Raw genomic sequence first — 21,533 nt, 5'->3', positions numbered from 1 at the left:
CTTTGTGTTAAATGGCACTGAAAAGGCCAGATTGCCTCAGCTGGAATAGTCAAAACTTGCAAATGCAAATGAAAAGTATGCTCACACTTGAAGCTCTGTGTGCCCTGTCTCAGGAGTAGCCTGAGTTAATAGTCATGGGGCCTGGGGTGACCAGAGCAGCTGGCTGCCTGGGGAGTTGATGACCATAGAATGGGAAAGTGATTAAGTGTTGGGCCATTGAGGGGGGTGCAGAACATGTACAAAATGGTCCCTGGGGACACCTCTGCCTGGGAGTCTCAATTGGAGATTGGGCAACAAGATGCATTTGGGGGCGCAGAAGAGTTCTTATTGGACACAATGAGGCAGAAATGGCTTCCAGTGTTAAACATCGTGTTTGACTTTATGCAAACAATTCCATAACTGCATGCAAATGATTCCCCTGGCATGCAGCAGGCTATGTCCTCAAAACCTTAATTGTCTGGCCTACTGTTCAGCTAAATGCTCAACAATGAGCTAATGATCAGCATTAGTATGAGAGTGACTGACATTTTCTCTTTTACATGTTCAAAGCAAAGAGCTCTCTTATTTGCTCCCATTTAGGAAAACAGCATGCCAATTTAGTGGACACAGTATATTACTTACTTTTATTTATTTAAATATATATTTTATTGATTTTTTTTACAGAGAGGAAGGGAGAGGGATAGAGAGTTAGAATCATCAATGAGAGCGAAACATCGATCAGCTGCCTCCCGCACGCCCCCCACTGGAGATGTGCCCGCAACCCAGGCACATGCCCTTGACCGGAATCGAACCTGGGACCCTTCAGTCCGCAGGCCGATGCTCTATCCACTGAGCCAAACCGGCTACGGCGATAAATTACTTACTTTTAAAATTAAGTGGAAAGGAGATGGGATCTGAGCCCTTCCTCCTTTGTGGGAAACCTGGCCTGAAAGATCCTTAGGGGAGTACTGTAACTCAAAAACAAACCAAAACCCTTTTCCTAAAGGCAGCGTAGGCTCTCATCTATGACTTAGTGCCTGTCTTGTTTACAATGACAGATTTAGCTACTATCTCAGAATACACTATTTTTTTTTTTTTGCCTGAAAATTGTCTACCTTTTCGTTTTCTGCTTTTTTAAAAAAGATTCAGCTGCCCTTAAGAATTGGAAGCAATCTTGAAGCACAGTCGTAAATAACTTTTAAGCCAAAGGGCCTATAGGACAAAGTTTGGTTAAACCAGTTTTGTGAGCCCTAGGCCTTCTTATCACAGACAGCAGGAAATTACTGACCAGCCACTGCCCCGCACACAGGTCTGCTTCAGGCTTCGGAGCGCTTTTCCTTTGCTCCTCCTGATTGGAGTATCTTGCTTTTCCTTCACTTTTAGTAACTTTCAGGCTGTAGGAAAATAACTACAATTCCCCCAGTACCAGTTTTCATAAAATTTATGTAGGTGGTTTTTATTTTCATAGAAATCTCATGTCTGAGTCTGGCCCCATGGTCAGCTAGGTGACAACACATCGTTGTTCTTGGGTCTTCTGTCCCCTTGGTTGGAGGAGGAGTGGGGGAGGTTTTCTCAATTTACAGAGACTTCCTCCTAAGATCGAATTGCCTTCAAGTGAATTAAAACATGTCAAAACCCCCGAGAGGCCACAAATAGAACCCCTGGTGATGCTAGGAGGGCAGATTCCAATGCTGCAATGCCCAGGGGAGGTTCCAGTGCTTTGCTGGGCCAAATGGAAGTAAAAGTTAGGACATTTCCTTCGCAAGAATTCAAATGTAAAGACCATTTAAATAAGGTAAATCGATACTGTAAAGAATTGCCTAGGCATTTTCCTAAACTATACACCACCACCAACAACAAAACTTTCTATTTTACAACCCTCACTATTTTTAATGAATATGGTAAGAAAGGCTGATCTTATATGGGACTTAGTAGATGTCAGGGGTTCCTGAGTTGCTATAGGGTACCAGTCTGGACATACTGGTTGCTTGTATCTTGTGTATGTGTGTATTCTGGCACCATTTCCAAAACATAATAGTTGCTTAAGAGACGTCTGCTAAACGTAACAGCACACAGTTGACAAGAGTTGCTAGTCTCCAAGATGACAGTGTTGACTGTGATGGCCCATTTCTGCTTAGGGCCCAGGGCGTTTAGCCCTGTGAAGAGGAACGGAGGACACTCACAGCAGAAGGGACTTAAAGGGCAGGGCCTTCAGGGAGGGGCAAGTGTGGGAGGGCAGGAGATCCAGGTGAGACACCCCAGCAGTAACTTCGAGAGACTTAGGGACCCGGGTCATGCAAGCAGAGGTGTGATCAAGTGAAATTTCTGTCGTTACTGTTGGTATGAACTCCATGGGCTGGTGAGGCCCGGGGAAATTGAGGTATTCTTTACTATTTCAACATTATCACTTATTGCACTGTTACTAATGCCAGGCACGATTCATGTATTATTTCCTTTAGAAGAGACAGTAGAGTGCAGGAGAGTAGTCTGGTGGGGTAACTAAATACAAGGGTGATGAAACCACACTGCCCGGTTTGATTCCAATCCCAGCTCCGCCTCTCACGTGTGATCTTGGGCACATGAAGTGGCCTCTCTTTGGACGTTTTTTGCTCATTTGTAAAATGGAGCTACTGGATGTAGCAACCTCATAGTTTCATTGGGAGGAATAAAGGGGGTGATACATATACTCTGTAGGTATTAGTATTAGTATTAATTAGTATTATCATATAGTTCCAGCAGCCCCATGAGCCAGGTTGCTGTCAGTATCTCCATTCTAAAGTGAGCAGTGAGTCAAAGCCCAAGCCCATGTAGTTAGTAAATGGCAGAACTGGAAAGAACCTGAACCTGATTCCAAAACCCAAGTGCTCTACCCACCAGCAAACAGCCCCCATGCGTATGCTAAGAAAAGTGTAAATCCATCCAGCTAAGGCTGGAGTGGCAGCTCCCTTTGAAGGTGCTGCAACACTGCTGGCTCTGTGGGAAGAGCAAACTGGACATGTCCTGGAAGATACACCATTTGAGCTTCCTTGCAAGGATAACTCCAAGGTCAAGGAGTTACCAAGGTCGTCACTCCTTCCCTCCCTCCATCCCCTTCCCTCGACTCCCTTCTCAGGAAACTGTTCCAAGGTCTAATCTGATCACGATTCTCCAAATGATAGGACTGGCTAACATACCACCTTTGTGGTTAATATTTGAAATAAATAACCCAAGGCTGGTGACTGGAAACAAATAGCATATCCTGGTGTGAAATGGTCAGAGAGAAGGGTAGCTTTCTTAATTAATTTTAATTCTCATAGTAAGAACTCAAACCAGAGAGATTTGCATAGCCACAGGCACACATCTAGGAAGTAGCCTAACCGGGGTTTGAATTCAGTCCATGTTGCTTTTAAACCATAGAAATCTACCCTTGGAGTAGCAATGCCCTGTTCCTGGAGCAACGGTGCAGCTCAGCTGAACGTTCTTCGTTGAATTGTATGACTGCAATGGGTGAGTTATGTGAGCCATAGACTACGCCTAAATAAAGTTGTTTTTTAAAAAGAAAGAGAGAAAGGTCAGTTCCCAGGGGAGGGGGTATCGATTCAATTACTTGATCAGACCTAACCATAACTACTTTGGAAACTCACGATGCACACTAGCATATTAGAGACTCCGAAACAGTCCCAGGTAAAGCTGGCAGCCTGCTGGACCTGGCAGAGCCTTCACCAGCCTTGTGGGTGTCTCTGGTGAATTCGGCAAGCTTAGCACCTGTCCAGGCTGCTGCTGCTCTGCTGCTAACACCCGGGACAAATCAAGCATTCAGTTCTACTGACATGTCGCAGATGCTGATTTAGTACCTCTGGAAGGTCCAAGGAGTAAAACTGAGTTCAGGGCCTGGTTCTGCTTACCTGCTTATGATCTTATAGCATTCATCCCCACATCCTCCTCCAAGCTGGAGATGCCCGCAGGGAGGCTGTTTCCCCAGCATCATCCACAGTTGTTCCTTTGCCATATCTCAGCAAAAGGAGAGAGGTCAAAGTTTATATGCATGTGGCATTTGTTGAGGCCAAGAGCATAAGTTTTTTTTTAATCTAATTTATTTTTTTAGAGCAGCTTTAAATTCACAGCAAAAGTCAGCAGAAGGTACAGAGATTCCCCACATAGCCCTTGCTCCCACACTTGCACAGCCTCTCCCATTATCAGCATCCCCCACCGGAGGGCTACATAGGTTACAATTGATGAACATGCATTGACACATCAGAACCATGCAAAGTCCACAGTTTACCTCAGGGTTCACTCTTGGTGTGGTACAGCTGCAACCTTGCTATAATTGCTCATTAGTTCCTGAAGGGTTTTTTCCCTCCATCTTTGGGTTTTTTACATAGATGGTTGTGTCATCTGTGAACAAAGAAAGTTTCGGTTCTTCCTTCCCAGTCTGTATACCTTTTATTTCCTTTTCTTGTCGTACTGAATTAGCTAGCACTCCCAGTGAAATGCTGAAAAGGAATGGTGAGAGGGGACATTCTGGCCTTGTACCTTGCACCTGATCTTACTGAGGAAGCTTCCAGGTTCTTACCATTAAGTTCGATGCTAGCTGTGATTTTTTTTGTAGATATTCTTTACCCGTGTTGAGGAAGTATCCCTCTATTGTTAGTTTACTGAGAGTTTTTACCATGAATGGGTGCTGGATTTTATCAAATACTTTTTCTGATATGATCTATTGATATGATCATGTGATTTCTTTTGGCTAGCCTGTTAATGTGAATGGTTGTAATTAATTGATTTTCATGTGTTGAATCAGCCCTGAAAATCTGAGATAAATCTACTTGGTTGAGGTATATAATTCCTTGTATGTGTCGTTGGATTTGATTGGCTAATATTTTGTTGAGAACTTTGGCATCTGTATTCATGAGAGAGATTGGTCTGTAGGTTTCTTATAACGTCTTCTCTGGTTAGGATAATGCTGATCTCATAGAATGAATTAGGAAGTATTCCCTCTGTTTCTATCCTCTGAAAGAGATAGAAAACTGTTATAATTTCTTCCTTAAATATTTGCTAGAATTCACCAGTGAATCTATTTGGGCCTGATATTTTCTGTTTGGGAAGGTTTTTAATTATTGATTCAATTTCTTTAATAGGGTTAGGCCTATTCAAATTGTCTATTTCTTCTTGAGTTTTGGGAAATTGTATCTCTTAAGAAATTGGTCCATTTCAGCAAGGTCATCAAATTTGTGGGCACAGAGTTGTTCAATGTTCCTTTATTTTCCTTTTCATGTTTATGGATCGACAAGGATGTATCCTCTCTCATTTTTGGTATTAGCAATTTGTGTCCCCCCCCCCCCTCTTTTTTTAGCCTAGTTAGAGACCTGTTGATTTCACTGATCTTTTCAAAAAACTAGTCTTTGGTTTTATTATTTTTTTCTACCAATTTCACGTTTTCAATTTTATTGATTTCTGCTCTATTTTTTTATTATTTCTTTTTTTCTAATTTGGGTTTAATTTGCTCTTCTCTTTATAGTTCCCTAAGCTAGAAGCTTAGATGACTGATTTTAGATCTTTTTTAATATCTGCACTCAGTGATATAAAATTTCCTCTAAGCACTGCTTTTGCTACATCCCACACATTTTGATAAATTCTCTTTTCATTTTCATTTAGATCAAAATTTTCTTTTGAGATTTCTTATTTGACTTGTGTGTTTTGGAAGTGTTGTTGTTTAATCCTCATGTATTTTAAGATTTTCCAGGTATCTTTCTGTTATTGATTTCTAGCTTAATTCCAGTGTAGTCTGAGAGCACACATTGTATGATTTTTATTCTTTTAAATTTGTCTGAATTCTATCCTCTTAAATTTGTCATGGCCCAGTATGTGGTTTATCCTGGTGGGTAGTCCATGTGAGCTTGGGAAGAATGTGTATTCTGCTATTGTTGGTTATAGTCTATAAAGTTACATCCCATTGATTGAAGGTGCTGTTGAGTCAATATGTCCTTATTGATTTGCTGCCTTTTGGATCTGTCCATTTCTCATAGAAGGGTGTTGAAGTCTCCAACTACCACAGTGAATTTATCTATTGTTCTTTGAAGTTCTACCAGGTTTTGCCTCATGTATTTTGGTGCTCTTTTGTTAGGCACATACATGTTAAGGATTGCTATGTCTTCTTGGAGAATTTATTCCCTCGTGTTTGTTTTTGTTGTTTTTTTTTAAATATATATTTTATTGATTTTTTACAGAGAGGAAGGGAGAGGGACAGAGAGTTAGAAACATCGATGAGAGAGAAACATCGATCAGCTGCCTCCTGCACACCCCCTACTGGGGATGTGCCCACAACCAAGGTACATGCCCTTGACCGGAATCGAACCTGGGACCCTTGAGTCCGCAGGCCGACGCTCTATCCACTGAGCCAAACCGGTGGTAACTTTCCTTGCCTTGAAGTCTGCTCTGCCTAAAATCAATATAACTACTCCTGCTTTCTTTTGATTAGTGTTAGCATGGTGTATCTTTCTTCATTTATTTACTTTTAATCTATATGCATTTTATATTTAAAGTGAATTTCTTGTAGACAACATTTAGGTGAGTCTTATTTTTTGATCCACTTTGACAATCTCTCTTAATTGGTGTGTTTAGACCTTCAAAGTGATTATTCATATGCTTGGATTAATATCTACCATATTTGCTACTGCTTTCTATTTGTTGCCCTTATTCATTATTCCTATTTTTGTCTTTCATTCTTTTTCTCCTTTTTGTGGTTTTGAGAATTTTATATGATTCTATTTTTTTCTCCTTTCATAGCATGTTATTTTTTAACTTTTAAAATTTGTTTAGTAGTTGTCCTAGAGTTTGCAGTATACATTTACAATTAATACAAATCCACTTTCAAATAACAATACATTGCTTCACAGGTAGTGTGAGTACCTTATAATAACGAAATTATCCTAGTTCTTCCCTCTTGTCTGTGCATGATTGCTGTCACTAATTGCATGCATTCTAGATGTTGGGGGACAACTTTGTGGCCACAGCTTCGAGCTGAGCTAATTTGGCCTTCCCAGGAGTTGTTGGCCCCCTATTCCCCAGATGGATCCTCTGGGAATGGAGGACCCATTGACACCTCTGGTTAGAACCCGGGGCAGATTGTGTTAAAGAGCATCCATACCCATTCCTCAGGGTGACCTGGAAGATTCCTAAGGAAAGACAGTGCAAAATTCCTACCTTAAAAACAACTTGTAATTTTATGTATGAAGTAGTGCAAGTTTCACAAGACACACAAAAGAAAAGTGAAAAGGCAGTTGCTCTGCTCCCTCCCGAGAAAGCTCGGTGTGGGTGCTGCCCGAGGTGGCAGTCCTGCTGGCTGGGAGGGAGAAGCCGCCTGGGCAGGAACAGCCACTGGGAATGAAACCCCGGGTGTGCTAGGTGCAGCCCAGAGAGTTACACAAACTTCTGCGCTTTCGTTGGCTCCCCTTCTTTCTTCAGTTCTGCATGGCTCGCCAGAAAAGTCACCTGGACACAGGAAATATAAGTCTCTGCATAGATAGAATGCTCTTCCACTAATTAGTAAGATTAAATTCTGCCCCTTCCAATGTTCAATGTATTTAACAACAAAATAGCCCTATTTAAGAAAGGAATTTTATTTCAAATATATCAGGAGTCCAGTTCTTTCAAATACTTCCAGAACCACTAACACTTTCTATGGTGCAGTGAATTAGGGAGCATGGCTTTCTCTTACATTCAGATATCAAGATAGTGGCCAGCAATACTCACTGTTCTCAGCCACACAGGCCCATTTAGTACCCATGGCTGTGTTTCTCCTTAAGGGCCATCTTTGGACAGACAACCTTGAATTGGGGCCCAGGCTGGAAGCAGCAGACTGTAGGCAGTTACTAAAATGAGACATGCATAGGGGAGTGAGTCACTTGCTTTTTAAAGTAAGCAGGAGTGGCGCTTTGGCTATGCATTTTTTGCCTGTTGTTATTGTTGCTTTCCTCTGCCAACCTCTTATGCCAGTTTCTCTTGGCTTATAGTCTTTTCTATCCCTGTATTTCACATGGTATTACTTTGCAAGAAGCCGACAGAAAACAGAAGATTCTGGGAGAGTCTGTACACTGACCAGGGGCTGCCAAAATCCTTCCCCCCCCCCCCCTAGTTTGGCAGCCAGAACTGAAGGAAGACCCAACCCTCTGGCCAAGGAGTAGGAGAAACTGAAGGGCTTGAAAAATGTCCAGGTACTAACAGTTGGGGGATCTGCACCTGACTGTTCATTCATTCATTTATTAATTTACTCAAACACCTAACAGATATTTATCAAGTGCCTACTATGTGCAGGTAGTCTTCTGCATGCTGTAGATACTGCAGTAAATAAACAGACACACATTCCTGGCCTCAAGGGGCCTCCATTTGAGGGGTAAAGACACTCAGTAAACAAAATAAGTAAGTAAAGTATTCAATATATTAGGTGGTAAATAAATTAGAGAAAAATAAGCAAGAAGCATGGGGAATTCCAGTGATATTTTTAAATTGAGTCATGTGGAAGGCCTTGCATAGAAAGTAACATTTCAACAAAGACTCTGGGTGAAGCCCACCAGTTGACAAGCCCAATCCACACATACAGGTCTTCCAACCAGTGTTTTGTGTGTCATTCTTAAATGTTTACAGACAACCAGATCTCAAGTGATCAATGCAGAACATTGGGAGGCCTTCAAATGTAAAGCAGACATAGAAAATAGGGACTCAGAGAAAAGAGGGCGAATCCAGGAATCAGAAGACAGCTTTTTTAAAAACCTCAACTGTAATTAATATCTTTTGAGAGATGAAATAAGTGATTGCATCTATAAAACATGAAGAAGGAAATAACTGAGAACAACGAGAACTCATGGAAAGAAGAAAAAAATGATAATTGGGAACAAAAAGATCATGATAACACCAGAGAGATAAGGTACTACATTCATGAAACAAAAACAATTCTATAAAGAAGGAACATTTGGATAACATTGAAGAGCTATTGAAAATTAAAAACATGATATCAGAAATTAAAAACTCAATAGAAAAATGATAAGATAAGGATGAGTTAACCCATCAGGAAAAAAAGATAAAATTAGAAAGAAAATAAAACAAAAATTAGGGACAAGTCCATGAGAGCCAGTATCTGATTACTAGGAGTTCCAGAAAGAACACAGAGAAAATGGAGGGGAGGAAAGTATCCACAAAGTAATCCAATAGGATTTCCAATGGGCCCTCCAAACCTCCAAGTAGCCCCCATAATACATGAAAATAGACCCTCACCAAGGCACAGCACTGTGGTAGTTCAGCGCACAGAGCTCAAAGGAAAGATTTCCTAAGCTTCTAGAATATAAAATAAGATAACCAAATAGGTCACCCACAAAGGATTAAGATTCAGAATGGCTTCGGACTTCTTAACAGCAATGCTGAAAGCAAAAGACAATGAGCAGTGTCTTCAAACTTCTGGAGGAAAATAATTTCCCACTAGGAGCCGTCAAACCAGCATCAAATGTTTTCAGACAAGCAAGGTTTCAAAAAGTTTACTTCCCATCCCCTCTCTCTTAAACATATGGTGGACACATGGTCCTCTGAAATGAAAAAGACTAAAAAAAAGAAAGACACAATCTGCTCATTTGCCCCTAATTTCTTTAGGTGTATATCTGCCTGAGTGTTAGCTGGACGAGGACAGAATGCCCAAATGAGCCTGAAGCAGATCCTTATCTGTACTTTGCTTGCCTTGTGCTAATGACAGTTCTGTTCACATTGCACACTAGCCAGCTGAGAGGGCGTGGGAGTGTCCCCCACCCCAGAAGAGGCACCTGTTCTGACCTGCTCCTGAAAGCTGGAGGTGGCCATGGAAGCAAAGAATGCAGAGCAGCCCACTTCCATTGACCATATATTCCCTGCTCACACAATAGCCTCCCCAACCGGGTGCCCGGTGTTCCCAGGGACTCACTCAGGACCACCCCTCTGGTCAATTCCAGGGAAGCTGAGCCTCTGCTCAACTTCTCTCCTCTCAGGGTCATTCATCTGATTGCTAGGATATTGCCCTTTTCTTACACAGTTACGGTGGTGTTTGCTATTGCTTTTCTTTCTTTTTTTAAAAAAAATCTTTGTTGAAAGTATTACATATGTCCCCCCCTTTCCCCCATGGACCTCTTCTAGCTGCCCCCACCCCCACCCCAGGCCTTTACCATGCTGTTGTCTGTGTTCATGGGTTATGCATACATGCAAACAAGTTCATTGGTTGATCTCTTCCCACCCACCCTCCCCCGCCTTCCCTCTGAGGTTAGACAGTCTGTTCCATGCTTCTATGTCTCTGGACCTATTTTTGTTCATCAGTTTACTTTGTTCACTCAATTACACATGAGTGAGATCATGTGATACTTATCTTTCTCTGTGCTTTTCAAAACTAAAATGTATTTCTTAGGGGTGTTGTAGGGAGTAAAACTATAAAGAGAAGCACCGGAATGAGTACAGCAGACACGACCTAGACTGCTCTGTGGAGGAAGGCAAGGATTCGTTGGGAAGGGGCACATGGCCTCTCAGGCACTTTGTCAGTTCTTTAGAAACACTGTTGTATGGTTGCTCTATTTTTTAACTCAGAAGGTAGATATCCAGGTGTTAATTTAAATAGGACTCTGCCTGCTTACACTCTAATATATGTTTAATTCATTTTATGATATTTTAAAATAGGATTAAATACCCATGAAACTGATAAATGTGTGGCAAGGACTAGGGTTTGGGAGGGGTAGAGAGGAAAGACTTTGGTATCATTTGACACGTTAAACCACATGCAGCTATTGCTTTGATAACACAGAACTTCTGTGCTTGGAACTGGGCATGCAACAACGTTAGAGTCCAGGCTCTTGTCTTTGAGTACAGTATTTCTGAATCTGGCAGGAGATCAGTACAGATGATCAACTACAATACAACCTGAGGAGAGTTGTCAAGTACCCAAATGCACAGTGCTTTAGGATTATAGAAGAGGGAATAATAGCTGCTTTTAATAAAAAAAAAAAAAGGCAGTGAGACGAGAGGGTATGTACAGGGGGGATCATCTGTAAATGAGGTCTTGAAGGAGGAATTTGAAAGTAGAGCGGAAGAGAAGAAACACAATGAGCAAGAACACAGAGGTGTGAAAGCAAGTGCAGGTGAGTGGTCTGCAGTGGATCAGGGGCTGTGCAGGCTGCACACTGCACAACCTCCAGGGGGTGGCATTCATAGTTGCACAGTGAGTAACCGGCACAGTATGCACCTCCCACCACAGTCTTGTCGAAGGGAGTGGCCAGGGCCCATAAGGGAAGGAGAGGAAGCCAAAAGTACAAGGACATTTGGTGAGAAATTGAAACATGGAATGTGAAATGGAAAAAGAATTATTGAACCCTAAACATTATTCAGTAGGCTAGTGTTGACATATTCAAATTATTTGTCATTTCAATATGAATTTTAAAAATCACATCAACCATTTGTTCTCAGTGAATAGCATTACCTTTATTTATAATGGCAGGGGACAAACATGAATAAAGCTTCAAATTGACGTGTTCACATTAATATCATTCCTTAAGGACTTGAGAACATAGAATTGGACAAAAAAAGTCAGTCATCTGTGACTGCTTTTTTATTACCAAAACATATTAACCTTTCACTCTAGAGACTGCAAAAGGATGTTAAGTTAATCTTGTAATTCTAGAACAAACTTCATAATAAGGGATTCTTAAGATTTCATAGAGTGTGAGATAAAAGGTGCTAAAATCATTTAAGACAGTGTTTCTCAATTAGAGCTACTTTCATAGACAGTCTTGGGAGAGGGGGGTTGCAAAATTTTTATGGTAATGTTTTAAATTTAACTTTTGTTCATCATCTAAACGAATTCATACACACTTGTGCAGGAGTACCTGGGCGATCATCTCACCAAACAGTGTTGCCACATGATCACAGCATCTGCACGTGTACCTCTGAGCTCTGTAGACCAAGGAAAGACGCACTGTGCTTAACGTTTCATGTGGCACTTCTCACATCGGCCCTCAGACCCTTCCCAGAATTGTTGGGCGTTTTCTATGACGTCTGTGAGTTGTCAAGTTTAAGAACACAAGTTCAGAGCAGTGATTTTCAAGATAGGATAGGGGAGACACATGGAATTTGGAAAAGCACATTCGAAATACCTATCGATTTCAAAATACAAACTATAAATTCAAACTCCACAAACTAATTTTTGGGCAGTAGCATAAAATTAACTATCAGTTCATCCTAGGGAGCCTGGGATAAACTGGTTGGGAAACACTGGCTTAGCGGTAGGAGTCCTGGCACACGAACGATAGTAAGAACCACGTGCAAAAGAGAAAGAACTTTTTTGGGTCAATGAGGGAATCCTGAGCTATAACTTGTCACGGTCTATTCCACGGGCCAATCCGGAAGAAACCCGAGATGTCCATCCACCATCTCAGACCTGTGGTTTGTGGCAAGTGGGTCCACTTTCAATAGAGTTGAAAGAAGCAAAGCCTGTTTTTGCTGAGAACTCTCCCATTTTTTGGTTCAGATATTTCAGAAGATTAAGTAATCAGTTGCTGGGTAAAGGTCACCCCAGATCCATCCACCAGAAGTGCTGCCACCATTCACAATGCCATCCAGCTCTCAAGGGAGACATCAGCCTGGGTCTGCTCTGCCAGGAAAAAAAAATACAAATAATTACATTTCCTTGGAAAGGTGATCTCCCCTTAGTTCTCTTTCATCACCAGAACACGTACTCCTGTTATTCAAACACAATCCATTACAGGTGGCCTTGAAAGCATCTGTCAGCAAAATACTGAGAGCGTATCTCGCTGAAGAGCAATGCAAATAAAGAGGCCTTGTGAATATGGGGACCCTAATAGTTGGGGAAATGGTATTTCCCATATTCCCAGGAAAGTCATTTGTTTTCTTCCATTCTTAAGCCTACACTGCTAAAAAAAAGAAAGAAAGAAAAAAAAAAGAAAAGTGTTCTAGAATAGAAAACATTTGGCACCCCAATTAATTGAGTTTTGAGAGCTTTAGTATATGGGGTTTGGCTGAAAAGCTAACAGACATAGTATTCACCTGCTGTGATGATGTCAAAGAATTGTCTAGAAAGTTTATAATAGTGATTTTTATTTCAAAGGATTCATTTGTATTTTTTCAGAACTCTTTTTGTTATAGTTGCTATTCTGAGTAACCACCACAAAGTATATATACTCATTGCTCAAGGCTAAGTTATTAATTATTGGGCAATAAATACCCCTCAAAGAACATTTTGGCTTAAGAACCATAAATGTCTCCTTTGACTAAAAACCCCCAGGTCTGTGTCTGAGTCTGTGAACTGGACTAGTTGGAGGCTAGCTAGCACTAAGAAGAGCTGGGGAGGAAGGGGGCCCATCAGACCCCAGAAGTATCCTGGTTCCTTTCTAAAGGGTTCGCTGCCCTATGGTTTTCTGTTCAGCCAAGAATATCCTTTAGGCCAGTGGTGGCCAACCTTTCAGACCTCACGAACCACCAGTAGTCTGCGGACCACCAGTTGGCGACCGCTGCTTTAGGCTACCATTTTAGAAAACTTCATTTTGGTGTTTGGGAAGCCCTTTAATTGAAATTGAGTTGCAGTGTGAACACAGGTGAAGCAAACATTACCTTCATTTCACATTGCAGTTATTATCATCTGAACTGCTTACCACGGCCTGTGAGCTCTGGCCCCTGCCCACATTTGTTACTGCTCTCCCTTCTCACTGCACTGTACTCAGTCTGCTCTTCCTTGCTTTCTCATTCTTGAATTTTCTATACTGATCACCTCAGGGCCTTGGCTCTTGCTGTTTCCTCTGTCGAAAAGCTCTCCTGCTTCATCTTTACATGACGGTCACAAGAGCTCAACCCAACCAGCCCTTCTCAGAAAGACCTTCCCTCACCTTATTAGCTAAATTAGCTTCCCCACCCCTGCCATGTTCTATCACAGTAGTCCAGCTGTGGGCAAACTACGGCCCGCGGGCCGGATCCGGCCCGTTTGAAATGAATAAAACTAAAAAAAAAAAAGACCGTACCCTTTTATGTAATGATGTTTACTTTGAATTTATATCAGTTTACACAAACACTCCATCCATGCTTTTGTTCCGGCCCTCCGGTCCAGTTTAAGAACCCATTGTGGCCCTCGAGTCAAAAAGTTTGCCCACCCCTGCAGTAGTCTATTCATTTGTTTCAGGAATTATTTACTTATTTTTAATCTGTCCACCTCTCTAGAATATAAGGTTCATGTTATCTTTTTGTTCATCACTATATTCCCACTGCGTTGTATAGTGTCTCACACATAGTAAATGCTCAAAAAATATTTGTGAAATGAAGGTTGAGTGAAAGGATGTCTCCCATTGGCACAATCCCTTTGTAAAAAGGGAAGTTAATAAATGACATTACAGTTCCTCAGATCACTCCAAACCATCCTTTCCCTAGCCTTCCCAGATTATGATAAAACATGGCAGTAGAATTCCACCATCTCTTAGCGTTCCCGGTCCAGCATCCTACCTGGGACTCACCTGTAATTATGGCGTTAGAGCTCCCATTTCTATTAGCCGCACCATCAGTTCCCCACTTCTGTCCATCTCTTGTAGTTCACTGCATCCACCTATACACTCTTTACCGATAAAGATTCGAGGTACCTAAAAAAAGCAAAGGACATTTAAGGAACTTAATTATTAGCTTAGCAAGAATGACATGTTACCCTCCCTCTAAATATTTCCCACAATCCCAGCTTTTCAAATCACTTTACAATCTCAAGTGTATTCTTACAGGACAAAATTTTATTCTAAGGATAAAATTATCCATTAAAGAATGTTTTTAAACCACGATATCTTTCAGATTGAATATGCTGTGCATGAGATTGTCTAATTTGTCAGTGATTTAAACTTTTCACTCTACAACCCAGCTGGCCTGGCTCAGTGGTTGAGTGTTAACCTATGAACCAGGAGGTCATGGTTTGATTCCAGATCAGGGCATATGTCCTGGTTTCGGGCTCGATCCCCAGTGTGGGGCATGCAGGAGGCAGCAGATCAATGATTCTCCCTCATCATTGATGTTTCTATCTCTCCCTTTCCCTCCCTCTCTTAAAGCAATAAAAATATATTTTTTAAAAAATGAAATAAAATTTTTACTCGACAGAAACACATTTCTGGGAGGGAATTTTGATTGGCTACAGCTAGATCACCACCCTGACTGAATTCTGGTGTCTGTGCAGCTGGGACCACTTCTGAGCCCTTACTGTGAGCATGGCAAGCAGGAAGGAGTTTGTTTCTAAATACAGCTGGCAACGTATTTGCATTAGGTCTTTGCGCCTGATTTTTAGATCCGCCATTTATTAGTCAGCTCTCTCCTTTGTGAGCTCTGTCCTCAGCCGGGGAAGGCATGGTGGTGTCAAGTCTCCTTCAATTCCTGGCCCATCCTAGGATGTGTAAGTGCTGCTGTCCTGGGAGCCAAGGCCGTTCCTCTGCTTTAGTTTCACACCTGCAACGGTGAGTCACCCAAGGCAAGCCACACTGATGCAGCCATTACACCTGATGAGTTCCTTCATCTCCAGTCACACGCAGGCTCCCTCCCTGCTGCTAGGAGCAGGCACGCTCCAGAATTCCAGAGGGCTTTGGGGACCCTGAAGGGGGAAGAAGTCCTCTCACTGTGGCCTGGACAACTTCCAGGCCAAGGGCACCGCTACAGAAAGGCTGCCTGGCCGTGAAGCAGTGAGCACTGTATCGGCCACCTGTGTGGTGGCTCTCTTCCTGAGCACCAGGAACACGCCAGGAGAGGTGACAGACAAGAGGCGGTAAGAATATTTTCAAAGCTTTCGGCTTTCCTCGGAAGCCATAGTAATTCAAGTGAACTTTCTAAAAAGTGAGAGAGATGAGAAAAGGGGCTACTTTAGGTAAGTCCTTACATGATGTTGATTAAGAAGGGATCTGGCCCAGCCAATGTGGTTCAATAGTTGAGTGTCGACCTATGAACCAGGAGGTCACAGTTCGATACCTGGGCGTGCAGGAGGCAGCCAATCAATGATTATCTCTCATTGATGTTTCCAGCTCTCTCCCCTTCTCCCTCTCTGAAATCAATAAAATTACAGTAAAAAAATTTTTTTGAGGAAATCATAAAGGGGGCGGGGAGTCTGGGTGGAAGTGGGCTTTAAAAATTAAGGCCAAATGTTTTTTAAGAAGTCCAGATATTTCCTGTGCCCCAAGAGTGGGCAAGAGCACTCCGGGCTGCATTCCCGAGAGAAAGCCCGGTGCTGTCTTCTTAAGCCTCCGAGGGTGCTGCCTGCTCCACCTGCAGCACAGCCTGGGTGGGGCTTTGCAGGTGGACAGTGTCATCCAGGCAGCATTGCTTTTCTGAGGCTGAGAGAAGAATAGCCGCAGAGAGTTGAGGTCAGAAGCCTAAGTGCTCCCCTAGGTCCTGCCATTATTTCAGAGAAAATAAAGCTTCCCTCACAAATTGTTGGGGCCTTTTGGCTTCTGTCTCCCCAGGAAAACTCGGCTGTGGTCAGTTGTAACAGTAAATAGAGCAGGATCCTAATGTAGTTCTAATATATTGCAGAACTCCCATGGAGGCAGGGCCTAATGAAATACAGATCGCCTGATTTTTATATTAGATTATTTTATATTGTATAAGGAAGAGATGTAGGCATTCTAGAGTTTTTCTGTCTTTGCAAAAAGAAGTGAGCAGTTGTCACCACTCCTGCAGCTTGCCACCGCTCCACCTTTGAGTGGGGTGTGGGCCAGAAGGGTGTGAGGTAAGTCAGTAGGAGTCCTGAGAAACCAGGAGTCCTCTTTTCAGACAGTGGAATGTGCAACCCACCTGCCAACAGGCCTGTGGAAACACAGATCTCTACACACGCCCCCCCCTACCCCCAATTTCTGATACAGGAGATCTGAGTTGGGGCCCAGAAATTTGCTTTTTGATAAGTTCCCAGGTGATGCTGCTGCTGCAGGGATCGTGTTTGCAACGACTGGTTGACACTGAGCATCTGTTCCTTCCTCCCAGGGTAACTGAGACTTCAGAACGCCCAGGCCTCCAGCAGCCTCCAGATGTCCAAGACAGGCCTGAAACCCAATCAGCTGTCTCCAGGGTGGAGCTCTGTGTCCACCCTCTGGCAAGGGAGCTGGTGGGCCTGAGAGCCAAAAGGCCCCCTTGCTCCTACACCCACCCTCTAGTGTCCGCAGCCCCAAAACCACCTTAAAGCACCAGTACCAGCACCTCCAAAAAAGCTGAATTACAAGCTGCACCCGTGTGTATGTGTGTGTGTCTGTGGTGGCAAAACAGGAAACTTGATTCAGCTGAGGAAGGAAGAGGCCCCCTCAGTGCCTGCCCGTCCTGGCCCCATTCCCGTTTCTGGGGAACTTGAGTCTGTTACTGTCAAGAAGGAGAAAGACAACTCCTACCATAAGCAAGCTTGGTACGAGGAGTAAGTGTCTCCAGCCCCCAGCCTCAGCTAGGAGGTATTGTCTGTGCCGTAAGGTTACTCGGATGCAGCCAAAGTCACTCACCTAGGCTGTCCTTGGTACAAGCCACCGTCATGTCTCATCTGAATTAAAGCTGTAGCCTCCAGATGTCTGCATTTCAACTCCCAGGCTGGCCCTCCTCCAGTCTCTTCCTCACGGCCACCAGAGTGGCTCTTCCAAAACTAAGGCAGATCCCGGCACCCCTCTGCTCATCTCACACCACCAGTCCGGGTCATGACTACCTCTCAGACCTCGGCTCCTCCTCCTGCCTCGCCGGCTACCAGTGCTGCAGCCACACAGGCCTCCCTGTCAGGCACACCTCTGGCCTAGGCAGGGCCTTTGCATTTGCTATTCCCCCCGCCTGAATCACTCTTACTCCTAAATTTCTGTGAGCCTTGCCCCCTCACCTTCTTCAGAGATCTAGTCAAAACAGTGAGGGCCCGACGGCTCCATTTAAAACTTTACCTTACTGCTCCCGGCCTCCTTACCACTTACCACCTATCACCTTCCAACGTACTATTTTATTTATTGTATTTACTAGAGTGTAAGTTCCACACGGGCGAAGTTTTTGTTTCTTCTGCGCATGGAGGTGTTTCCAATGGCCAGAAAAGTGCCTCGTATGTAATGGGTGCTTTAAAATATTTGTTGTGTCCAGCAAAATTATCCTTCAAAAGTGAAGGAGAAATAAAGACTCTCTCACACAAATGAAAATTGAGGGAATTTTTTGACAGTAGACCTGCCTTGCAAGACATGTTTAAAGAAGTTCTTCAGAGAGAAGGGAAATGATAGAGGTCAGAAACTTGAATCTATGTGAAGAAGAGTTTCAGAGAAGGACTAAATCAGTGGTTCTCAACCTTGGCTGCACATTAGAATCACCTGGGAATCTCTTTAAAAATCCTGATTTCTGGGCCTCATCCTCCGGAAATTCTGTTTCTTTGTTACTAATTTGGCCTCACCCCATAACAAAGAAACAGAATTTCCGGAGGATGAGGCCCAGAAATCAGGATTTTATAAAGATTCCCAGGTGATTCTAATGTGCAGCCAAGGTTGAGAACCACTGGACTAAATGACGGCACTGATCCAGGAGAGGGGGGCTGTAGCAAAACCAAAATGGGTTTCTCCAGGTGCAGGCCTGGTTGAAGGCATACACTTCTGGACTCAATCAAGTCCTGCTGGGCTCTTCCTGAATGCACAGCACCTGGGGCCAGTACAGGGTCAGATAGCAACTGCTCCCAAGATTTCAATCTCTCCCAGCACAGACCCATCGCTGTGGGGGATCAGAAAGCACCCAGCTCTAAGGGATGTGCTCTTCCCCTTGGAGGAAGCAGTGAAAAACTGTTTTAATTGAAAGACAAATGTAAAAGACCACTAGGAGAAAAATCATTGCATTACAGAGAAATGAAAAAAGTGTTGGTGCATGCATGAAGAGGTTTGTCTCTACTGTAAAGAACAGATGCTGCCCAGCTGAAAGCCGTAGCTCCCAAAACTTGTTGCAAATTGGAATTACCTGGGGATCTTTTCTTTGGATAGAAAATAAAACTTTCCCCCAGCTTTCATGAAGTGCAATTGACAAATTGTATATACTAAGGTATGAAATATCATGGTTTGCTTATGTCGACACTACAATGATTACCACAATTAACACACCCATCACCTCACACGGTTATCATTTTTGTGTGTGCGGTGAGAACAAGATCTCTTCTCTTTGCAAATTTCAAGCATACATACAGTATTATTAACTTGTCACCCTGCTGAACATTAGATTCCTAGAACTTACTCACAACTAAAAGTTTGTACCCTTTGACCTAGGGACCTTTAAAACTACTGAGCCCTGACACGGTGATTTCATTGGTTTGGGATACGACGTGGGCATGGGGATTTTATTTTTTATTAAAGCTCCTCAGGTGATTCTAATGTGTAGCAACATTTGGGAACCACTGGCCAAGAGCACCCAGCACAGAGAGGGCCTTGGCAGTATTTGCCTGACTCTTTCCTCTCCCAGCCGCCTAGACAGCTGGGGGGGGGGGGGGGGGGACAGCCAAGCAGCAAGTCTCTCTGCCCCAGGACCTCCCAGAGACGGGAGTCTTCAGCCCACAGCTGGGGCCCTGGAAGCAAGGGGGAACCAGGTCGCCTCCCTCTGCACCAGAGCGCTGGTTTCTCACTGGAGAGACAGGGAGAAAGCCTCCGTATTTTCACCGAGAGCCCAGAGAAAACCCGGTAAGCCAAACTCACATGGAACTAGGATATGTGCTTCTGCAACCCTGAGCCCTAGAATGTGTATCTGGAAAGGGAATTGGGTGAGCTGGTGGGACACCATTCACCCCAGCCAGCACCAGGACTGAGACAGGCAGCCTGGTTGGGTGGGCACCCCACAAGAAGCCTTTTCAGATAGAGGACAGCAATTCTTGCAGTGGTTCTCAACCTTCTGGCCCTTTAAATACAGTTTCTCATGTTGTGACCCAACCATAAAATTATTTTCGTTGCTACTTCATAACTGTGATGTTGCTACTGTTAGAATCGTAATGTAAGTATCCGATATGCAGGATGGTCTTAGGCGACCCAAGTGAAAGGGTCGTTTGACCGCCAAAGGGGTCGCAACCCACAGGTTGAGAACCGCTGTCTTAGAGGGTCCCTCAGTCCACTCATAGCAAAGGAAATGCAGAAGTTGGCTGCTCTAGCCTTGCAGTGAGGAAGTCCTTGACCACAGAGGTGGTGACCTGCCCAGGATCACACAGCGAGAGCCCGGCCGGAACTCTGGTCTCTGAACTTCCTCCTCTGAGAGGCCTAAAAACACCCCATAATGTAGAACAAGGGGCAAATAATAAGCCATTTTTATGAATTAGATTTTTTCCAGTGGGTGGAGTTAGATGAGGGAGAATGAGCACGTTAGGTTAATGTTAAAGAGAGCCTAGAGAAAAGACCGAAGGGCAGCAAATCCCACTTGGCCACGTGAAAACAGCAGAGCGCACAAGATCTTCATGTGGACAACAGAAATGTACAGATCACACTTGGCCCCTTCACCCCACCGCCCACCCCAGCCCTGCAAGCTGGAAACTCTTAGCAGCATGTTTGAAACAAAGACTCCGGCTCCCTCCTCACAGCTGCTGGACCCAGGGACCCAACACCCAGCACACTGGGCCCTTGGCTGCAGTCCCGCTGCCCATTCAAGGGAGCAGTGTCTTCTTCTCTGCCCCCCCCCCCCCCACCCCGTGCCCCTCCCGGAGCCTCAAGCGACTGACGAGCCCTAGCGGTGTCCTGGAGAAAAGCACAGGCATACCCTTTCAGGGCCCTAACAAGAAAAGAATTGGGTATTCTCCTGCCACACACACACACCCGACCTTTTAGAACAACACCCCAGACTCACCGTTCTGGCTCCTGTGAGCTGTTGGAAATAATCTTGAATCTTCTCTGTGTTCCTGGTGACGGTGATATCCACAATTACCAACGACTCTCTTTTGAAGGGGTACTGGCAGAGGAGCTCCTCGGCCCGCCTGCAGAAGGGGCAGGTGGGCTTCATGAACAGCACCATCCTCCCAGGCTTGAGGTGGCTGTCCACAAACTCCTCGGCCGTGCAGGTGGGCTGCATCCTGGCGGGGAGCCTCCTGGGCAGGTACCACTCGGAGTAAGAACGGAGGCCCGGTCAGCTAGCTGGCCCGCATTTAAAGGAACCTCCCCGGAGGAGGAGTTTGCCCAATGAGCCTAGCCTGCTTGATTTTTAAAGGGACAGCCCCACAGTCATTACACCCTGAGGTGATTCACCGCCCAGGGAATCCAAGGAATGCATACTTGCGTTTCATCAGTGGCTGGGCTCGGGGTGTCATTGTCTCAGAGCTTTCGTGGCCCCTGCTCTTTGGCAGGAAGCAGGGTCAGAACACTCCCACAGCACAGACCAGCCCCAGGGAGGCGTCTGAGCCCCCAGTGACCTGGCAGTGCCCTCCTCCTGTAAAATCTTTGTTTGCCCTGCGGGACAGATGGTTTTAAAAACGAGTGAGCAAACAGAATTATTCAAGAAATAGGACGGGTTGAAATCTCCTTACAGGAAGTGAAACTAAAATTGTGACTGGTCTTGAGGTTGCTCCCAGGGCTGTTTTCTTAGCCTGCACAGGGTGTTTTGTTGTG

At 44.1% G+C, this 21,533-nt stretch overlaps 1 protein-coding gene across 2 annotated transcripts; it reads right to left on the bottom strand.

Annotated features, from left to right (window-relative positions):
- Positions 1-11,414: 11,414 nt before the first annotated feature.
- On the bottom strand, positions 11,415-21,102 carry GLRX (glutaredoxin). 2 transcript variants are annotated; one of them, XM_014468237.2, is made up of 3 exons: positions 20,779-21,102; positions 14,472-14,594; positions 11,415-12,599 (listed from the first exon to the last, which is right to left on the bottom strand). In XM_014468237.2, the coding sequence occupies exons 1-2, from the start codon at positions 20,998-21,000 to the stop codon at positions 14,478-14,480; spliced, it is 339 nt and encodes a 112-aa protein (XP_014323723.1). In that variant the 5' UTR covers positions 21,001-21,102; the 3' UTR covers positions 11,415-12,599; positions 14,472-14,477. The 2 variants fall into 2 exon arrangements, with proteins under 2 accessions (XP_014323723.1, XP_006081264.1); XM_006081202.3 differs by having other exon boundaries at positions 11,415-12,604; positions 20,779-21,101.
- Between the last annotated feature and the right edge of the window lie 431 nt (positions 21,103-21,533).

The sequence above is a fragment of the Myotis lucifugus genome, unplaced genomic scaffold, assembly GCF_000147115.1.
Source record: "Myotis lucifugus unplaced genomic scaffold, Myoluc2.0 scaffold_0, whole genome shotgun sequence".
Lineage (NCBI taxonomy): Eukaryota > Metazoa > Chordata > Mammalia > Chiroptera > Vespertilionidae > Myotis > Myotis lucifugus.
The sequence above is the reverse complement of the archived record's forward strand: the minus strand, read 5'-3'. Positions and strand labels throughout refer to the sequence as shown.